The sequence below is a fragment of the Poecile atricapillus genome, chromosome W (assembly GCF_030490865.1).
Source record: "Poecile atricapillus isolate bPoeAtr1 chromosome W, bPoeAtr1.hap1, whole genome shotgun sequence".
In the NCBI taxonomy this organism is placed as follows: Eukaryota; Metazoa; Chordata; class Aves; order Passeriformes; family Paridae; genus Poecile; species Poecile atricapillus.
The window spans coordinates 46,738,984-46,761,871 of NC_081288.1; the positions used below are offsets into that span (position 1 = coordinate 46,738,984).

At 40.5% G+C, this 22,888-nt stretch overlaps 1 protein-coding gene across 1 annotated transcript in view; it reads right to left on the reverse strand.

Annotated features, from left to right (window-relative positions):
- Positions 1 to 17,888: 17,888 nt before the first annotated feature.
- The window catches only part of LOC131591769 (anoctamin-6-like), a 70,088-nt gene continuing 65,088 nt past the window's right edge, over positions 17,889 to 22,888 (reverse strand). Inside the window, exon 20 of the mRNA XM_058862811.1 lies at positions 17,889 to 22,076. Coding sequence (XP_058718794.1) covers positions 21,870 to 22,076 — 207 coding nt within the window. The 3' untranslated portion in view covers positions 17,889 to 21,869. The remainder of the gene's footprint in view (positions 22,077 to 22,888) is intronic.

Genomic DNA, 22,888 nt, shown 5'->3' on the forward strand with positions numbered 1-22,888 from the left:
TACTGGTCTAAATTTTTTTTGCCTGATTGAAAGTCACTGAAGCCTAAGAACATATGCAAAGATAACTCATTATTATACTTAATGGGCAGCTACTTGTATTGCATCAGGCTTCCTTTATGTTACAGAGTAATTGGACAAAGCAGAGTCTTGCTGTACCAACAGGCATGGAAAAGCCAGGAAATATTTCTGTAGAGAGATGGAGGGACCACAGCTGCTTGATTCGGAAAGCAAATAAAAAAGGTAAATGTATGAATAGAGTCAATATGGAGTGGAAGATGCACAAAATAATAAATGTTATAGAAAATCAAGGTCTTCTACTTATTCCTGAACATAATGCCAAAACAAGGCAATTTGAAATGGAAGTGAAAAGCAGCATATCCTGAGTGGTATATTATTAATTTATGGTATTGATTGGCACATCAAAATGAAAGATTTAGTAAAAATAAAAGCAAGGAGAAGTCTGTGTATGGATAATAAGATCTTAACCTGTTAGACAGCACTGGCTGACACAAGCCAGGGAAACAAAAGGCAGGGCCTTAATTAATTGGCAGTAGATTTCTTGTCCCTTCATTTTGTCAGTAATCTGAACAGGAGTTTCAGATGGCCAGATCATTTCTCTGGTCATGCATTGCAATGCTGTACAGACAAGCTTACACATGATTTTGCTAAAATGCTCAGAAAGGCTTTTGTGTATCCACATTTCCAGTTAAAATACATTTAGTGTGACTTCAATTGCATGTGCCATGGACAGCTTGGTGTCAGCTGCAGCTGCTTTTCACAGCCTAAGAAGTATTAAGGAATGTGAATTTGACAAGAAACAACTTGAGGAACTTGAAGAGGAGTACACTCATTCCTAAGGTAACTCTGCTGACCTTGCTAGAGCTGATCCAAAGTTCACTTTAGCCTTGACCTGTTTTTCTGTAGTTTGCAAGTTGTGTTTCTGGAGAACTGCTTCTGCTGCTCTTCTATCCATCTTTGTTCAAGGTAATAACAAAAGAAGTGAAAAGGGTTCAGGGAACAGTGGCAAACATAATTGGAGCACAGGAAAACTCTCATATGAAGGGAGATTAATAAGGTTGGAGCTGTTTCTCTTAGAGATGAGACAAATAAAAAGGAGGTAAAATAAAAAGAAATCTGGAAGGACTCATCCACATTCCCCTTGTGACCCACTAAAGGGCCTTTAGAGGTCCACAGCCATGGAATTGAACTAAGCTACTGATACTTTCTGCTCCCTGCCTGCTGAATGTGCAGTTGGGCTCTCTGCCCTGTGCCTTTTGGGGTGTAAAGGCTAAAAGTCATTCATATAGGGGAGGGGCAGCTGTGGTCCCCGTTTCCCACCCAAGAGAAAATAGAGGGAGTCACAGAAAATCTGAGAATATTCCAAGTCAAAGGAAAGGGAGATATCTCTCCACTTAATACAGAAACACTCATGGAACTAGGCAATAAATAGTGTTTGAAGATACTATGTTTGTGACAAGAGTTTTCTGGGTTATAAGAGGTGCTGGTAAAGCTGGGTGCAGCTGTGCAGCCTAGGGGATGCTGGATGCTCTATGGGTGGGAAAGGGGATACACAAAGACTGGCAGCAAGCATGCTCCCCAGGAAAAGGCAAGGCTGAGGTGTCTGAAGCTTCAGCCACACTGGGGAGTTAGCTGCCTGAGTCCATTCATTATCTGGCATCATCTGAGCCGAGAGAGTCAGCCGAGCTTGTGAACATAGCCTGTGGTCAGTGTGGACAGCAGTATTCACAGAGGGATGAAACTGAGTCAGAGCAAACACAGTTTCTCACGCATTTGCAATAGACAGGCAGCAGAAACAAATAATCAGCTACCATGGTTCACTTGGTGTTTAGTAACTCAGGGGTGATGGTGAAATATCACAAGACGGAGTCCTAAAAACATGCCACCTCGTGCCTCTGTATTTCATAGGCAACAACCATTGTAATGATCTCTGAGGACTCACCAAACAAGTTCCCTAAGCAGCTGATGATAGTGCTGTACTTTCTCAGTGAATTCCATTTCATGTCAGTGTACTTTATTTGATGAATATTTCTTTTTTTGCTGCAGGGCTCCAGCAGCAGTGTGTATGGAGACTGCCATGCCCTCGCTTTTTACCGAGTGGTTCACTCACAGTACACCTGGGTTTGTAACCCAGCAAGCCCCAGAAATCGTGTAAAGGCATCTTTTGTGCCTGGCCTGAGTATCTGGTGGGTTCCTTACTGCCCAGCAAACACCTACAGACTTGGCTGCCATTTGGGAAAAGGGAAGGATCAAGGCAATTCCTGGGACATTGCAGGGACTAAGCCCCAGAGATGACAGTGGATCCTTGCTCCCAAGCCTGGTGAGAGAAATGAGCCTCTGGGGCTTTTCTTTCTAACTTCTCTTTCTTCCTTAGAGAGTCTTTGAATTCCAGTTTATTCTTCACTTAATGTGAAGGGATTTATGCTGATCACTCTTGTTAATAGTTGTTAATGGGAATTTTATTCTTAAATCTCCTGTGTTTGGAAGTATCATTTTGTTTTCAGAGCAAATTTAAATTTGTAAGTTTTCATGAGAAGAAAAAGTTATCAGACCACCCTCTGCACTTCCTAGCTGATGTTATACAGCCTTCTCTGATTAGCTTTTAAAAACTATTTTTAGCTTAAATATGTAGTATAGAGCCCTAGACACAAAGCTTGATTGTGCTTATCACTTCAAATACACTATCAACAATCTCCTCCCAAGAGGAACAGATTGTAGGTGTGTAAGGGACTCACTCTTTTCCTCCTGCAGAGTCTTCATTTTGATATCAAAAAGCTTGGCTGCAGCAAGTCCCCCAGCTGCTTCAGCCTGACTCCAGAGATGGCTGAGGCTGCAGGTGAGCTCCCTGCAAAAAATGGGGCAACCCCAAGTTCAAAGTGAAGCAGCTGGAGCTGGATGGGATGCATTACACAGACACTTCTTTCTCCTTTTTTTTTTTTTTTTTAAATTCCCTTTGCTTTATTATATTATTATATTTCTCTTTTACTTCTCATTTTTTTCTGACCCAATTGAAGGGTCAAGTCTCTTCACTTGAAATGGTTTATACAGTCGTTAGGATTTGGGGAAAGATAGCAGCTGTAACGCTATAAAAGCTGGGAGGCCTTATCCTGTAGCCCTCTGTGAGTGCCCATCTTGGTGCTCTCAGAGGCCTTTGTACATGGTAACCTTACTTGGGGGAGTTTATCTAAGGACTTTAGGTTGTCATACAGATCTCAGTATATGGGGGCGGTTGGGTGGATTTGGGATGCTTAAGTGAGATTGAGTATATATATATGTGGGTAAAAATAAACATAGAATAAAAGAATATGTAAAGTAACTAAATAGCCTTTCTAATGCCCAGGCAAAAGTAACAGGTTTGTGTATCCTAAAGCACACAGGATGAGCTTTCTGATGACTAGGTGTAGAAATGCTTACCTCTGCCCCAAATATCACATTGCCTTTTTCTTTTTTTTTTTTTTTTTTTAATGCATGTGAAAATCATTTGTGATGTCAACTCTAAAGATAATAGTGTTGTACAACAACTGCAATATTTTTTCAGGTGAGTTTTGAAATTGCGTATTTGTGTATATAGTTAAGAACATGTAAGTTTTCCCATCCCAGTCTCTATCTCACATCTGTTGAGCTGATGTCTTGTATATTTGCTCTTTTCTAGAATAAAACTCACTTGCTTTTAGGCTGAGCAAAACTTCCTCAAGGACCATAAGCAGGAAAATAGTAGGAAATATGGCATAATAATCTTTGTTTCTTGTGATATTTTTCTAATTTGAGAGGTTCCTAAGCCACTTTTCAGATCATGGATGCAAAGGTTAAGTTATAAAGGTATGTGGAAAATTATTTTTATAATGGATTTAGAAAAGTGTCCTGCATTGCTGCAAGTGAGGAGGGATAGGTATTTACCATTTCTACCATACCAGCCAATCCATAGAAATGAGTCTGGGCATTTTGTCTTCCTTATACTGATAGAAGTAAGACAAGTGTAACAATCTGTATTTTATTAACATTCAAAGTTGTTTGGGTTTTGATGTCAATAGGCTTTTAATGATTTTGCATGGGAAAATGTCCTGTTTAAAGAAAGAGGGAGCAGCTGTTAAGTCCAAATATAAGAAAAATAATTTAACTCATGTACCATGGCAGCATATTGAAATTTTTATTGTAACTTGTGCTGCCTCAGCTGTGAAGTGCCCTCATCTTTATTCCATTCCATTCCATTCCATTCCATTCCATTCCATTCCATTCCATTCCATTCCATTCCATTCCATTCCATTCCATTCCATTCCATTCCATTCCCAGCTGAAAGGCTGTTGTTAGTGACTGTTTATCTTTAAAACCTTCACTAACAGCATTATTTTGCAGTCCATTTTCAAACTGGGGTGTCGCCCTGAAAACTCAGCTTCTGAGCTTGCTGACATGGTTTTCTAAGGACTTTCCCAGGACAGTAACTGTAAACACAGATATGTGTACATTCTTTCTGTTACACGTCTTGTGATGGACATCTCTCATGGCCAGTGCAGTGGGAAAGTGTTATCCTGACCATCCAATCCCTGGCTATGGTCAGAAGCCTATAAATCCTGGGAGGAAAAATAAACTCTGCTCTTTCTCTTCACCACACCTCGACCTGTGTCCGTGTGATCTATTCATCTTCAGCAGCAACACTGGGGTGCATTTTAGAAATAGGCCCTTTATTAGATTACATCATATTGGTCTCTATTCCAGAAGGCAAAAATAAGATATTTAAATAATTGACTGAATTTTTCCCTCAGTGAATGCTTGCACAGGCCACTCTGAGGCTGGTGGGTGTGGATGGTGTGGTGGGCAGGTGGCTGTGTTTGTTCCCTCTGAGCAACCAGCAAGGAGACTCTGCTGGGGAGGGTTTTTTCACTCACCCCCACAGCCACTGGCAGCAGCTGCCCTGCTGTGCTTAGCTCTGCATCACTTGGGAACGCACTGATGGATGACAGCATGTTTTCCTCTGATCTAGAGACATTCCTGAACCTTACTAAACCTGGCTTTTGCTTCAGCTAAGGGGCAACTAAATTCACTAAAAAGGAAGCACCTAAAATCAGAAGCGCAGTAGATAAATGAGTACAGAAAAAATAATTCAGTTGCTGTCCTGCTCTTGTTCACCCTGTCTTTTGAAATTAGTAGTTAGATCTTTCACTACTATTAGAGTAGTGAAACTCCACACTGCACTTTCAGGTGAAGAGCAGAGCAGTCTGTGACTTATGGGCTTTACTTTACACAAGGAAGGATTGCTCTCCTAATCCATCAGACAGGTGAACTGCATTGTGTTTAGCCAGTAGAAGGTGGATATTGGAGGAAATAGACCATTAAATTACCATTACCTAGTTCTAAAGAGATATTCTTGAAGAAACAGATCACAAAGGTGTGAAAGAGTAACCAAGTCTCTCCTCAGCTCCTAGTTTTTTGGGTCTGGAAAACAAACAGCAGTGGTGCCTGTCTCTGGGTGAGTCATGCAGCTTAGAGCAAGGACTTTTAAAATCTTCTTATCCATTACAGAGAGAGAGACACGTGTTACACCTGCTGTGTGTTATGTGCAAGCTGTAAATCAGATGCTATAGAGGATTTTTCCGCAATCGAATCCCCAAAATGCCTCCTGATAGGCAGGGTCAGACCCAAAGGCAGAGGAGAGGAGAGGCGGCCTCAGCCCTGTGATAGCCTGCATCAAGTGCATCTCCTCTCAGCCATCCCTTTCCCAGACCTGGAAGTAAAGTGGGGCTATCCACTTTCTACTCCAGATTTTGGTTTTGTGGCATTTGCGGTCCCACTGCAGGCTGGGTGAGGTGGTGGGGCTGGTGCAGGGCTCAGACAGGACTTGGGGTGAGCAGGAGCCAGGCTGGCAGCACAGGACTGCCTTCCTACAGCACAGATTTTTTGGTCTTGGGATCACCCTGGCCCTCAGACCTGCTCAGCCTCACCTGGGTCCCCTCAGGGACCTAGCATTACCCTAGCAGTTGCATTACATACTTTTCCATCTGTAGGGAAAAAAACTCCAAACACATAATTTGGATTCTGGTTTGGGGACTGGCTTTACAATGAAGAAAATAGGTTTTAATATAAATCCAGCCTTTACAAGGCAATGCAAACCTGTTCTTCATTTCATGCAATATCTGTACATCTCATTTTGTTTATAAGCTAAATTATCATTCACAAGTGTAAGCTATAGATCAGAAAATATTGCATACATTTGTAAATGGTGTAAATAACCAAGTTGTTTGGTGTTTTTTCAAATTGCAAAATTCTTTGTGGATTGTGCTTTTTCCTAAATTAAAATCCTGAAAATTTGTTTGGCTAAATTTGGTACGTTCCTAAGATGTAGATCAAATAACACTCAGATGTCTTAACTGAAAATTCCTCTAACACTTAAGTTGACAATTGTGAGTCTTAAAATCCAGTTAGCATCTATGTAGCTTTTTTTACTAATCAATTCAAAAGTGATGGAACTTTACCACCCTTCTGCATGTTACACTACACATATAAGGCACTACTCATGTTTTCATCCTCCCAGCAAGGATAAAACGCACTTCTTGATGGATACAGACCACTGAAAATCAGCCTAAAAATGAAATGGAAACAATCCTAAAATCAATTTTTTTGTCAGCTAGAATTTTTAGTTCTAGCCAGGATAAATTTTGGATTGCAAATGGTCTCAAAACATAGATCAATGTCACTAAGTGGACAGAGTCACATAAAAACTGGATTTTTTTTATTTCCATCAAATTGCATGACAAAACTAGAAAAATTAGGAAAAGTTGGGTCTCAGCTCATATCTGCTCTGTGTTATGGATTTAGATGTGTCTTAACAGCAATATTTCAGTCTTAGGGCTTTATAGAATTATGTTAATTTTCATACTGTGAGATCTATATATTAATGGGTTTTTTTGTCATTGTCATACTTTCTAAGGAGTTATTACCTTTCCTTTCCTTTCCTTTCCTTTCCTTTCCTTTCCTTTCCTTTCCTTTCCTTTCCTTTCCTTTCCTTTCCTTTCCTTTCCTTTCCTTTCCTTTCCTTTCCTGGTTCCTTTCCTTTCCTTTCCTTTCCTTTCCTTTCCTTTCCTTTCCTTTCCTTTCCTTTCCTTTCCTTTCCTTTCCTTTCCTTTCCTTTCCTTTCCTTTCCTTTCCTTTCCTTTCCTTTCCTTTCCTTTCCTTTCCTTTCCTTTCCTTTCCTTTCCTTTCCTTTCCTTTCCTTTCCTTTCCTGCCCTGCCCTGCCCTGCCCTGCCCTGCCCTGCCCTGCCCTGCCCTGCCCTGCCCTGCCCCCTGCCCCCTGCCCTGCCCTTCCCCCTTTCCCCTTCTTTCCCTTTCCCATATTTATCTAAATTGAAGCTGCTAAGAAAAAAATGTTCTTTTAATTATGAACACACACAAATCCTTACAGAAAGGCTCCTGGCTAAAGTGAGGTTTTTCTGGTCCAAGCTAGGAGGAAGAGGAAAGAGGAGAGCAGGGGGAACATTTCTCTTCTTTTACCATGGGGGAGTGTCCCAGGCCCCTCCCTGGGACTCTGAAATCTTTGACTGAGGTCAAGCTTCCCTGGTTTCAAACTTGGCAGGAGAGTGCCCAGATGCTGGATGGTAGCTGGGATAAGAATTAACTGGGAAGGACTCAGTTGCTTCTAACAAAATAATTTTGTACTGTCATTTTAGATAACTAGACATTGGCATAGAACTTCAGTCTGCTTTCCCCAAACCCCTGGTGGAAAATCTTTACTCCAGCTCTTTCCAGACTTTTAAAGATGTTCATGGAAAAGTTCCAAGGTCTTGGGTTTTCCTTTGGTTGCAAAATATGTAAGTTTGGACTCGTAGAAACTATCCGGGGAGAGAAAATATTTCCTATTTAGCTTCTGTAACAAAACAAAACAAACAAAACAAAATGTTTTCTTTTTTGCTTAGTTATAAAGGTTGCTAAGAGATAGATACTTCATTCCTTAAAATTGCTTTTTCATGTAACACTACAGATGTCAGCAGACAAAGCAAGTAGGTCTCGCTGTATTGTAAGGTGTTGCAGAGAACAGGCCAAAAAATAGATTGAAAAGAAAAAATGCTGGGAAATGCTTGCTATAAAATTAATTAGATATTTAAATAGGAGGAGCTGATTTCTGTAAAAGCAAGAGGATTTCTGTAAAACCGAGAGTGCTTTTTAATCTTTCACAGTGGTTCAGAGATTCGGTCCTTGAGTGAAGAAGTCCAAGAGGGCAGCTCTAAAGTGTTGGTAAGCAAAAAACATGGACCAGTGAGTAAGAAGGCAATATCTGCCTTAGAAATACATAGAGACAGCTTTATCTCTATAATGTATTCATCATGAAGCATTAAAAGCACTTTGGCCCCATGTCTTGAGGAAGGTTAAAGTGTTACGGTTACTGTCTGTCCTGCTTAGTGTTACTGCACACTCAGTATATCTTTTGGGCTTGTAATTGTGGTATGTTGCAGAGTATTTATTTATATTTAAATAATCTAATTTTCAGAGAGTGTCAATATGGCTGAAATGGGATCAATGGTACCAAACTCCCTTTTACTAGCTAAGGAGCTGGTCCTGTGTGCTTAAAAATAGCCTAATGAGGGAAGGACCAGTCTACCTACTGAGAGGTTTCATGACCTACTTCTGCAGCTCTCGTGCTCTTTTGGGAAAGCTCTGCTGGGCTTATGGTTCTTCATCTCCTTGGTCTCCCCCAAATCACTCACAAAAGCAAATTCCACCAAGAGAGAGGGGGGGAGAAAGAGAGAGAGACAGCTGCTTCTGCATATATTAATAATACACAGCTCTATAAATGATTAATAAAAGATACCACTGACTTTGAATTCATGCTTAGCTGTAGATGGCTGCCAGCCTTCACCCTGGTGGTGCATGAGGCACCCAGGATGAATGATTATCCTATCATGCAGACTGTTGTTTCTAGCTGCTTAAATTGAGCACTGCACATATCGGACAGGATCATGCAGCTGATTATGACCCACCACGTGGATGGTCATAATCAGACTAATTAACTTTTAAAATTGCTCAAAGATGCATCTGTGGAAATGGTGTCAGCCACAGACTGTGGGGGCTTCATCCTTTGACGTGTTGGAACCTCGCACTGGTCCAAAGAAATGTCTAAACTTGTGATCATATTTAATTTAATCACATGTGCAGATATTCTGGTGAATCCTATGGAGTGCCTGGTAAAGAGCAAAGTTCTGCTGCTCCTCTGGTGGTGGCTATGTTCATGTTATCATTCTGCAGCTGTTCACTCTATGGGAAGTCATTGCACTCTCTGCTGTGCCCCTCTGAGTTCTCCATGATGATTACATCTGTGTGAGATCTATCCCTAAAAAGGGAATATAAATTTTTAAAAAGCCTTGCAGAAATGAGATTGTATTTAAAACAAACAAATAAAAAAACCCCAAACTGAGTAGCTGGGCGTTAACTGAGTGGCTGGGAGCTGAGTAAAAGAAGTTGTCCTTGGGAAATAGAGAACAGGAGCAGAAATACAACCCTGTCTAGTCGCCTGCAGACTACTCAGCCAGTTCTCATTTAATTTCAGGTGGTTCACCACATCCCAATGTCAATCAAAATGGATCAGAAAGATGACACCTGAAAACTGCCATTTTTCTCTGTAAATTACAAAGGGATCCTGAGGTGGCTTGCTCAAACATAGATGTCTACTGTACAGAGCCCTATAACTTGGGGAGGTGAGGCTTACCTTTTAAATCCCTGCATTCCCCATTCTCTGTAGCATTCTGTTTGGCTACCACAGAAGAGTGAAAGGCCACAGCACCACTAACAACCTGTTCATCAAATAAATGCCTTAAAATGTTGTAGTGGAGAAGTGACTGCTGATGTGGAGCTTGTAGGGGTGTAAAGTCCCCACAGAAACATTGTCTCTGTCTGTGGCCTGCAAAGGGGACGTGGAAAACCTGGTTGGGTTATCCCAGACAGAAGGAAAAACACCAAAGTACTTAGATCCACAAGTGAGCAAGTGAGGCCTCCCTCCTCTTCAGGGGAAAAAATGGGGCCCCAGAAGGAGTTTGGTGCCTTTGTGCTGGTTTCTGAGTGGAGCAAACCTTTGAGGGGAAACAATGCTAATAGAGTCATCACTTTGGCACATGAACCCTGCTAGAAAGAAAGCCTGTTAATCCCCTCTGTAGTCTATCTATTTATACCCTTAGGCTGCAAGCAAACTGGCCAAGTACAAGAACAAAAGCTGACTCGAAAAATCACTCCTGTGATTGTTGTTCTCATGAGCTATTATCTCCTTTATTAAGGAGCAGGCTCCGAATAACCTCTCTTAAGGACAATGTTCTGTGAAGAAATGTGATTATCATGCTGATTTAGGTGAAACTTGGCCCTCTGGCTTCCCTCTCCCTCTGCCCTCCCTGCCCTCCCTGCCCATTCCCTTACTGCCCTTTTAAGTGGTGGTGCCATCATCCAAGCTGGAGGAATGCCCCAACCCCAGCCCTGCCCTTTGCTTCTTTGGGAGACCAGTATCTGCCTACAAGTTAAGTTTGTCTTCCCAACCACTACTTTAAGGCATTTGGTTATATAAGCTTTACAATAAAAAGAAAAAAAAAATAATTAAACTTGGACTACACATTTGTGTGTCATTTTAGAGGTGGGATCTTATGATCATTTAGAAAGTAATGTATGTGATATTTCATTTGTTTCTTTGGTATGTCTGAACTTGTTAATAATTGGGATTATCTTCTCTGCAGTTTATATTTGAGAATAAAAATCCTCACCAATGTCCTGTTTCACCGTGACTGAATGGAAATGCACCTTCTTGACCTGGAAGGCAATACGGCCCAGGTTCTTTTGTGTCAGTCAAATCAAAAGAGGAAAAAGATGGGTCTTCTGATCTTTCTGCAAAGTACATTTCCAGAGGCTTTTGGAGAAACTCGTCCTTCCTTGAAATGCACTTGACTGAAAAGATACTTTGAAAATATAGAGTGCAAACAACTCCTCCAGTGGTTTTGTGGGAGAAAAAGGAGCAGGAGGAATTCATCATACTTGGCTATACTGAGCATGGAATGCCTTCTTTCGGAAACTATCTGCATCAAGAATAGCTGTGTTGCAACTTACATTCCTGCAATGAAAATTTTTAAAAAGATCAGTTTAGACTTATCTGTAAGAATTTTACAAATTTTGACTAAATGTAACATTTCCATTAATGTGTTGCCAGTATGTTGAGGATAACTTGTTAGATAACATGGACTTAAGGGACCTGTGAACTGAATAATGGAGGCTCTTGAAGTAAAGTAGTAAATATCTTTTTCAGACTATGTGTTTACAGTTTTCTAACCCTTCCAGTGTTGGGCAATCAAAAATTTTATCTACAGTTTACCCTGACTTTTCAAGTCATAATCCTGTTTAAGGCCAGACAACAGGAATAAATGAAATCAATACAAAGAGCCACTCATTAATTTGTGCAATTTTTTTTGTACTCTATAGGCTATTTGTGAAATGAAATTAAGTTACTCTAATATGGTTTAATTATAGCTAGGCCAGATGAGACTTGGTATTTAAAGACAGGGAATGTGTATATTTAAAGAGATGAAACTCCTGTCACACTGGGAAGATAAAGCAAAAAAAGGATGATAAGATAGAGTGGTGTTTAGGTTCATGTCTGAAGCTGACTGGAGCCAGATGTTGGATTTAGATGTGGTGGTTGCTGGATTCTTACGAGCTTTCTGCTGCTGAGAGCTCACCAGAGTGGGGGAGAGAACTGCTCGGATGCCGTTGTGGCCATAAGCTATAAAGTACAAGTATAGTCAGTTTTCCTTCTTTTGAAGACCAAGTGAAAACCAGAAGCAACATGAGAAAGCAAAGGTTTGGGAATTTTTGGTGCAAAAGTGACTCACTGTGGGACATCTAAGTGGGAAAATTGGGTATTTCTAATTTTTGCAAAAGCCAGACAAATAAGAGGATGTTTATTAGGTCACATGTACAAATCAGGTACTCTTGAAGCTGGATGGGAGGAAAACCTTTTCGGTTCAAAACTTGTATCACAGCTTATATCTCATTCCTGGGTGAAGAAGAGGGAATTCAGAGACCCTCTTGGCCACCATGCTGAATACAGTCTCTTTGGGCTCTATAGGCTCTTTGAACCTACAGATCATCTCTTGCACATTTAATCAGGCATAATCTAGGAAGCTGTTGCACAAAACCACTAGCACCCACACAGGACCTACGGTAGCAAATATGAGAGGACCACTGGGAATGTCCTGACTCATTATTCTAAGAATTTCTTTCTCTATTAAAATATCTATTTAAATATTTCATGAGTTTTTATTTTCCTGGGAATTCAGCTTTAATTGAAGAGGGATATCTGAAAAATGGAAGTGATATTCCTGGGTCAGATGTTTGCCAGCACTATTAGTGGCTTTTTGAGAAGCTAGTCATGAGAACAAGCCTTCCTCTGTCACAGGTCCTTCAGTGTTCTCCTGGCCAAGCATTGGTAGATGTTCAGTTTCCTCAGAGAGCTTGAGTTTGGTCCCCTTCCACTTTCCTTCTGGCCTTGCTGACGCATTTTGAAGATGCATATTCACAAGTTAAGACATCACATATTGCTGTAGCACAAACAGGATTTAATATTAATCTTTGTTTACTCAACAGTGGAAGTTGTATTTATTCTAAGATCTGTTAAGTTTAATACTGATAAATTGAGCACTTTCTTAATGTATGTTCACATTCTGTCTTAGTCTACTATATATGTGCTATATAGATGTGGTGCATTTGCTTTATAAACCCAAAAATAAAGTCAAGAATAAAAAATGCTTTTGCAAACCAAGTAACTACTTTGTGAAATAATGGAACTTTGAGAGCTGCAGTTCATTCCATGGGTTCAGCTGATCTAATACATCACAAACCCTGACAGGGCACCTTTGATCCCCAGCTTTTGATTGTGCATTCCTTCAACTCTCACTTTGGTTCTGGTGGTGTTTGGATCTGTAACGAACCAGGCTGACTCACTTATCCAGAATAAAATTGAATAGATAAAAATGGGGGAATTTTGTCTTGGGTTAATGAGTTGAATTATCTTCACAAAGGGCCTGAGGAATGCTGAGCATAGTGAAGGATGATGGAGAGGGAGAATGATGACTCTTAGGTAGTAGAGATCTGTTAGATCTGCTTAGCTGCCTCTTCCACCTCCCCAGCCAGCACACCAGGATGTGGGTCTACAAGACTTCAAAGCACTCCAAGTGGGTCTTGCTGTCCTACCCTGCTGTGCTGTGACATGGTGCCCTGCTCTTTCTGTGCACCAGCACTTGTGTCCACTGTCCCTGTCATGAGCTGGTAGAAGAATATTCAGTATTTGTGTGATTTTAGTTAGGTCTATCCCAGTTTTGCATCTTGAGCTGATTCTTCAGGATGTCAAGTAAACACAGGTTGAAAAATGTGCAGAAAAGCTTGGGGATGCTGGATGTGATTGTGCTCTGACAGGGGTGGCTAAGATTACTTGAAACTGTAGGCTTCAGTGCTACAACAATCGGTTTTCTGCATTTTTGTTTCCCCCTTGCTGCCGCTTTGTTTCCTCTTTAGTGAATTTGAGAGGCACAGTTACATTTTCTGACTGATCAGTAACTGACTGATTTTTCATCTGTACCAAACCATGTGTCTACAATGGACCTAACTCTGATATCTGGGTTGCAAAACTCTCTTTGTACCTAGAAGATGCTGAGAGCAGGCTACAAGAAGGTGACTATATCTAAAGAACAAAGGTATGTTAATAATTGTAATAAAATCGTATACAGACATGACAACCAAAACCCAAATCACCAACTCATGTTTGCTCATCAAAAATATCTGCAGCTGGTCTAAATAATTTGACGAGGTACAGAAATCAGCAAACAATTTGTCATAGACTCTGACAACACTAAATCAGATTGTAAGAAATGGATGGACCTGTATTTCCAGGCTGATCCACGTGTCAAGTACAGTGCTGTGGAAAAGTTCCAGCACTGTTTCCATACGTACCATAGATCATACTTTAACTGCTTGCTACTTTGAGCATACTTCTTGTAATAAGGTCTCTGTACTTGACTGACTTTGTGGTGCAGGTGATACCACGGTGAACTGTGCACACCTCCTGTGTGCTTGGGACTGCTAAAGGCCATTGGAGAACTAGAGCAGACATTGTCCCTGATTTAGCAGTAAAACCTGTTTTCATTACTAGGTCTCAAGTCCTGAAGACAGCCCAAATCCTCCAGCACTGGAGCTTTCAATAAGACATTGTTTGTTCTGCTGCACTGTCAATAAGATGCCATTACTTTAACTGCAAGATAAGAAAGGATTTGTTAATGGCTCCTCTTGGGGGAGGGTGACATTTTTTTTCCTTTATGGATCACTGGGGAAAAAATACAGGAGCAGGCTGACAAGGAAAGAAAATCAGTTTGGCACTTTTTTTTTTTTTTTTTTTTTTAAATTTATGCTTCTCAGTAAGAGCATTAAGTTATGAAAAACACAAATTCAGCCTTTTTCTTTTATTTGTAGTCATGTGCAAAACCAGTGATATAATGTTCAATGTTCAAGTGCATACACCTTTTTAAGAGATAAAAATAAATACTTCAGCATCTTTTAAAAAGAAAGCTGCTGTGAGCAGTAACAGGTCTACAACCTATCATTAATCTGGAGGTACAGTACTCCAGGAGAGGCAGATCAGTTTTTGCCTTTCCCATGTCTAAGTAAGTAGTTACTGATTAACAGCAGATATGGCAAGGAGTTTTCAGTCCTTGCTTCGGCATAGTTGTCAGCGCTGTAATCCAGGGGCTGTGTGTTTGGCCATGGGGCTGCTGCGGCCCTCGCCCTGCATCCTCTGCCTCTGGCCAAAACCTCCTGCAAATCCCCTTGTCTGCTGTCAGCTCTGTCCCAGGCTGCTGTCATGAAACTCCCTCATCGTCCTGGAGCTTTCAGAGTCTAGGTGACATTTTGGCAATCTCTGATAGAGCAATGCCATATTTTTTTGCAAAAGCACATTTAGGACAATGACAAAGGACCCGATCCTGGAAGTTTTTAGCCATCTTTATGATCTTCTATAAAGTTAAAGATATGAGCACAGACAGCATGTCTGAACTTGGAAAATTCTCTTGGCTTCAGGTGAAGCCTGAGCTCAGAGCACAATAGGTACACCTGAATAGGGATATTCCGAGGACACAGAGCCGGTGCCAAGACCAGACCTGCTTGTTTGCAGTTGTGCAGGGCATTCTTAAAGGCACAGCCCTGCCCATTCATCTGTGTAACCAGCTTAGGCAGGCAGGCAAGCCCCTCTTTTTTAAACTCATTAAAATAACTGTGGAACGAGGAGCCTGTTTGGCTGTGTTTTGGTAGATTTTTCAGGCCACAGGCTTCTCCGAAGCTGGGCTACTTCTGCCACCATCTCATCTCTACTTCCCACCCTGCAGGACCCTCTGTCAGGTTGTCTGTATGGTCAGAGCCACCCGTGCCAGCACATCCATCCATGCGGCCACACTCCCCTGCCCAGTGGACAGCTGCACAAACACGGGGGCTGGCAGGAGGCAGCTGCAGGGTGGCGGGGAGAAGGCAGAGCCTCTGCCTTCTTATGCTGGCATGGCTGCCAAAATATTTTCACAGGACAAGTAATCTTAACCCCTGGCAGCCTGGGTACTCTGAGCTCTATAAAACCCAAGAGCATGACAAACCCCAAGCACCCTCAGTCCTCAGTGGAGGGGATGGATGTTCAGGGCTGAATGCCAGGCTGGGGGTGTCGGCCACAATTTCCATTGGCTTGCCTGGCTCCAGCAAGCAAAGATCCTGCAGTGCCCATCCAGAGAGGCTCAGTTACTGCTCACTCAGAGCAGCCAGACCGGTTTAGAAAATGACTGCATGAACGAGCACAATACAGCTGTAACAGGAGACCAAGTGGGATCCCAGAGAATGGGAGGTAAGGTGATAGCTGCAGGTGGCTGTGGCTCCCAGCACACCTTATTTAGGCACTTGTGAGCATTATAATTCCTCAAAAATCTGAGAAATTATATGACAGGTTTACATGGATACTATACAAGTACCTAACATCCCTTGCCTTGATATTACATTAATGCTGTCAGAGCTGGTTATAATTTCTCTTGTGTTGAACAATTTAAGATATGAGTTTCTCTCCCCACCTTGTCCTCCCTCCCCCCAGCTCTCTCTTCATGTGGTTTTTGGTGTCCTGACCTGTGCCTGTGGCACTGGGGAATGCAGTGGGATTTTCTCCTTTGTCTGTGTTGTGTTCTTTTCCTTCTTTTTTTCTTAAGCATTTAGGATATTACCAGAGCTTACATATTTTTAGAGAATAGAGACTAGAGAATATAGAATAGAGAAGGAATCTTGATACAATTGATACAATTCCTAAATATAATTTTAGTCTCAGCAATTAGCATTGTTTTTACAGGATGTGAAATGTTTTACAGGATGATTGTCTTTACCGAATGCAACAGAAATTGTAGAAAGCAATTTTAAAATACGCTTGTTTTGAGGCACTTCTAGCTTGTAAATAAAAACCACTTTCTTAAATTTTCCTAAAAATAATTTTTACTATTATCAGGCTATTAAAACACAGTATTCTCTTATGAGGAAAATATTTCTCCAAGCTGTGCTGAGGTTATTTATGACTAACTACATCCATATCTTTTCAGTGTTTTGCATACCTGCTACAGATCCATGCTTGATGTCCACAAAAATGCAAATAAAAATAAAACTTGCAGCCACCATCACTTGCTCCCCTGTATGGGAAAAGCAGCCTTATGTAATAGACTGGCAATGACAGGTAGGCATACCAGAGAAAAATCTAGACTTGGTGTGAATTGTTCATACCTTTGCTGACATCTCTGGTGATGTGCAGGCAGAGCACACTAACAGGGTTGGGTGTTCCAGGTGGGGCAGAGCACAGTGTGCTTTCATCTGGTATATACTGACCATCCAAAACAAGTACACTTCATCTGCTCTGTGACAGAAAGAATTACATTCTATCATCACCAGACATAAAATGCTATGCTTTGACTATTTGTATAATAAGCAAAAAAAATAACTAAAGCCTGTTTGAATATTTTTAAATGTACAAGTCAATTTAAAACTGCACAAAATAGTCCTTGAATGGATTTGGGCTATGATAATAGTATATCTTTCTGCTTGTAGGACAATAATCCTTATTATGCCTTATTCTAAAGTTTCTTCTGTTCTTGCTTTGACAAAGCCAGATTGAAGCAAGAGTGGCAGGGCAGAGTGGGTGCTGGCATCTGTGAGACACATAGTCCTTAGTGAGCAGAAAACAGGTCGGATGTGATAGTACTTCTGCATCTACAACTGTCATAAAGCTGTTGAAAGCAGATCCTGAGAATCTCTATGTGAAATAAAACCAATGCACCACAGTGCAAAGAAGGTCTGCATTTAAAATTACCCTCTAACCTTTCTGCTCTCTAAGTCTTAGGGAAGAATTTCCCCGAAGCAGAGAGCAAGACCAGAGCAGAAGCAGAAGAGGACTGATGGCTGGATGGCAGGGAGAGACAGAGTGGACTGCCTGGAGGTGAGAGTATCCCAGACTCGATCCAGATGAAGAAATAAATGGTGACTCTGAAACATAATACTGCGTTTATCATGACAGGAGTGAAAGGTTATAAAGACCTAAACTGTTTATATGTATGAGAACATAATGGTCCTTGTCATTGATGTGGTGTTGAAAGGAATGGCTTCCATCCAGGAGATGCAGAAAAACACAGGAGATAAATTTCAGCACTAGTAACAGTTTAATGGAGTAAGAGGAAAATCCTTGAAAAAGAGGATGAATATGGAAATTAGACAGGGATGACACTGTAATAATTTAAGGGTAGCATTTGGCAGCAGCAGTATCATTCAAGGAAAAACAAACAACACTAATCAACATCAGATGTATTGATATTTTAAAATAGACTTTATTTAATGACAATAAATATAAAAGAAATCTTAATATTTAAAAATGAATTGCAAACATTCTTAGAAAAAATACAAAAAAATACACTGTTACATTCTGAATTTTATTGACATACAAGGAGTCTAAAACAGTGGTGATAGTCTGTAATTTATGGTGCTTGTTAAGGCAATGAAATGGTCACTGGTCCAAATTCACCCTGACTTCAACAGATCTGTACAAAGTAGGAATCTGGCCTACATATCAAGTGTAGAAAAAAGGTAAAATGGATTCAGACTTTAAAACAAATGCTGATTTTCCCTTCAAGCAGATCTTTAATTATAAAGTGACCAAGCCTAAAAATAAAAAAAAATACAAATACTCATATGTTGGCAACTGGTCCCCAGCATTTTGTTCTTATGCCTCTGCAGAGCTTCCTGCGTGCAAGCAGAGCACATTTCAGCAGCTGGAGGTAGAGGCTTCAGAAACTGCACAGCTTAAATCAAACTATTAAAATGCAATTATTAGGCACTGTGTTGGTTTCCCTCTTCTTTCTCTGATTCAGAACTCTGCTGTGAGTAACACTGAGCACATGGCAAACTGAACTGAATTCCTGATGTAATGTCTTCTGAAATGAAATGTTACAGCTACATTAGCATAGAGCATGGCATTTCAGAAGCAAATCAGTAGAGCAAAAAGTTAATGCTGGCTAGCTGATGCCCATGCAGAGCTCACCACTCTCTTCAGCCCAGCTCTGGTTTCAGCTCTGAGGACTAAGTGCCTGTCAGCCACCATTAAGTGCGTATCTAAAAGCTGCCTTCTGCGTCGGTTTGAGGCAGAAGAAACTCAGTCCACGTGTGCCCAGACTAGTCTGTGATGTCTCCCAGAAAATGGAGACAAGTGGAAGACCGGTTTCAAAAGCACATTTGTCATCTGAACAAAAAAGGTTACATAGGAGCACACTCAGAGCTGATTAGGATTTTATTACGGGAGGAGCCCAAGCCACAGGCACGTAGGCTTTGCCGATGTAGCAGGGTTTTTAATTGTTATTTTAAAGGCAGGAATATAAACTCTTTATGACACTGAGAGCTAACTCTCCCTTTAGGAAATGATGCCAACTGATGTATGAAGAAACAACTTGGAGAGTCCCCAGGTATTAAACAGGGAGCAAAAGTCTAGGCACTCCTGAAAATCCGCCTTAAGCTCTGCCACTGCTCACAGTATGACAATTCGTTTGTTTCATAGTCTCTTTAATTCTCAAAGAGCTTCCTTAAGACCAAATAATTACCTGAAATGGTCCGTTTTGTGCTGCATTTTTCCCCCTTCATCACAGGATGCCTCCTTACCTGCCCCAGACCTCTAACACCATACCTGGAAAGGTATTTAAGGCACATGGGTGCTGTGATCACTGAAGAGGAAATACAAATGGCATCTCTCATCTAAACACAACTGCAAATGAGAAAGATCCATTTGAAAGCTAGCACCAAAAGCTCCAGGTATGAAAGGAGCTGACTGCCCTTTCTAACCCAACTCATTTTGCACAGGGAAATCCAGAGTACTTCATTAAATTGTTCCTTGAAATGGTTTTTTGGACAAAACTTTGTTTTAGCTGAAAGTTTGGTATATTATGCAGTGACAGGACCAGAGGCAGTGGGCACAAACTGAAACACTTTTTCACTGTAAGAGGGATCAAGCAGTGGCACAGTGGCCCAGAAAGGTTGTGGAGTTTCTGGAAATATTCAAAAGAAGACCAGCCTGGCTGAACAGAGAGTTTTGGCTGGAGCACAGGTAAAAAAGGAGAGTTGATGGCCTTTGGAAGAAGGGGCAGACAGCTCAGGAAGACTAATGTTGTGAGGTTATGCGGGAGAAAATTAGAAGGGCCAAACCCCAATTTAATCTGGCTACTGTTGCAAAAGCCAGTAATAATGTTTCTACAAACATATTAGCGACAACAGGAGGGCTAAGGAGACTCTCCATCCTTTATTGGATGTGGTGGAAAACACACAGACAAAGGATGAGGAAAAGGCTGAGATACTCAATGACTTTTTTGCCTCAATCTTTATTAGTAAGACCAAGTTCTCTGAGAACCCAGCCCCCTGAGCTGCGAGACAGGGCCAGGGAGCAGAATGAAGCCCTTGTAATCCAAGGGGAAATGGTCAGTGACCTGCTACACCACTTAGACACAGACACAAGTCCTCAGGTCCCAGTGGGTGCTGATCTGCTCACAGCTTGGGCAGGCCTACTGCTTGCTAGGTAAAAGACTGGCTGGATGGCTCAGCTCAGAGAGTGGTATTTAAAGACATGTAGGTGTGGCACTCAGGGACATGGTTTAGTTGTGGATTTGGCAGTGTCAGGTTAATGGTTGGACTTGATGATCTTAAAGGTCTTTTTATGATTCTATAGGGTTTACTTCAAAAGACAGGCTTGAGTTACACAGCACTCCGTATTTGGAGATCTTGATGCAAAATTCATAGGTTTAATTCCTTCTGACTATTGACTGGATAAAATACATCTTCTAAATGCTATTTAGTTTCTGTAAATGGACTTCATATGTAAAAAGCTATATGAATAATCTGCCAAAAAATTCTGCATATGTATTGCATTTCAGAAGAGTACAAAATTACAAACATAAAGTAATCACCTGGTTTATAAACTACAGGCATATTTTGCTTTTTTAAAAAGGTTTTAGTTTTCATGATTAATATAAATTGGTCCATTAAAACTGTTAAAAGAGAAAGCAAGTTAATAATCTGCAATATCAATGCTTCAGGCACAAAATAACCCTCCATATACATGCCTAATCTGTAATTCCCTTATTCCCAGTTTGCAGCTGGAGCCAAAATAAGCAAGCAGATTGGCAGACTGATTTGAAGATGACTGATGGCTGTAGCACATGCCTCCACACCTCTGACATCCATCTGTATTATTTAAAGCTTCATAGCATGGTTAAGGCCTATTAAATGGTTTATTCCAATCTCCAGTTTCAATAGATTCATAGTCTTGTCAGAATTCACTTCATCACACAATGTGTATCAAAATGTTCAGCTGCACATTCATCCTATGTCAAAACCTCAGGGAAGAGCATGTTCTGGTGTTAGAGAAATGCAAAAGACAGCCCTCCACAAATATTGATTTAGTATGTGAAAAGACTTTTAACACTTATTGCTTTTACAGGTACAAGACCTTCAAGGCTATGAGCATTTAGCTCAGAATGGGCGAGTGAGCTAATGAAAGGACATTGACTGGGGGAAGATAAAATGCCTGAGTTTTCTACTCACTTGGAGTGCTGTAAGGTCAGTTTGTATGCATTGATTTCAAAGGCCATTCTCCTGTTTACACAAAGATTGATGAACAGGATGGGCTTACAGTCCTGTTGCTCCTTGTGATCCAAGTCCATGATTAATTGAAATATCTTGTTATCCATTTAAGTCTCAGTATGCATAGTTAATTCAGAGTAGCAAACAACCACACTTAGTATGTCAATTCCAATGGCTTAACAATGGGATTTTGAGTTGTATTTTCTTTCTTTTTTCTTCACGTTTTGGTTTTTCCTCTTCATTTTATAGCTGAGGTTTGCATTAGCAATCAATCAAAATTCCTTCATTAGATGCAATGATATCCTTATAGCAAATCATCCTTGTTCTTAAGGTTTTATTCAAGTCACACTAGTCATCTAATAGCTGGTGCCTAAAAAAAGTAGAATGCAGCCTAGGTGCTTGGAATTAATCTGCATCTTCTTAAGAGATGAAATAATTTTTACCTTTTTTTATTATTTTTTTTTTAATATGTCCTAAAAAGCAGTTTAAAAAAATGATAACTCTCATCTGCGTTGCAGTGGTTGCATTTGTCCAAGGGAAACTGGAAAATGAGTAAGCAAGAGGTGCAAGAAACAATATCTAGTAAATCCAAAATGGTTGATAGCTGTTGGTAATATCGGGTCAGATATTAGTTGTCTAAATACTGTTATTCCATATGAAAAAGTACTCATTCATCTTTAGGTCGTAAAGTGCTCTCTGGTCCTCTAATGATTTTGTTGGCTATTTTGCCCATGTTTTTTTTCATACCTTTGAGATCATTCTCATGTAATAGTTTCTGTGTGAGGTACTTCTCTCGTTTGACCTTGCTCTTGGTCTTTTGTGATACATCCGGAATTACATATGAAATAATAAACTTCACAAAGTATATGACATGCTGTGAAAGGTGAAAATGAAAAAATATCAGTCAGGCTGAACAGCACATTATTCTGATTATAAATGAAACGACACTTTTTGTCTTTAGATTCTGTGCTGATTCAGTATCAGTATCTAACATGGTAGAAAAAGATTTTAAAAATATATGACTAATAAGATAATTATATGATAAACAAAAAATTCAGATTTTCCAGTCCTGATTTGAGCAAGGACTTCTCTGGCTGCTTTGGGGAAACTCTGGAACACAGCGCTTCCCTCCTGCTTGGAAACACTGGTTACAGTTTCCTATAAGATTTTTAGGTTTGTTCAAATGACTCTGGGACCATTATATTTCTCTGATACAGGAAATCTCTAACCAGTTTTGATGACTTCAGCAGTCCCTGGATCAGGCCCTAAATACATTTTATAATTAAATAATACCAAGTATTTATCTCTCTTCATCTTGGACTGATTCCCATCTTTCATAAGTCCAGGCTGTAGCTGCAGAGGAAGGAGCAATTGCTTTTTGATGATCATCTAGAGACTCACTTCTTACAGTGACTGTCTTTATAGACTTGACTCTGCCATGTATCGTACCTGTATTATGTACATGTATTACATACAGGTACCATGTATATGCATGCAGGACACTGTGTGCAAACTTCCTCTAAGTACATGTATTCTATTTCTGCTACTAAAAATTATTCTACAGGTCTTGAGAAAAGAATTTGTGGGGCAATCCTCAGCTGATGTCATGATTTCAGGGAATTCTTTTTCCAATGTTGCTACTCTTAATTTCCATCTCCCAAGCTCTTGCTCATGCTGGCACACATC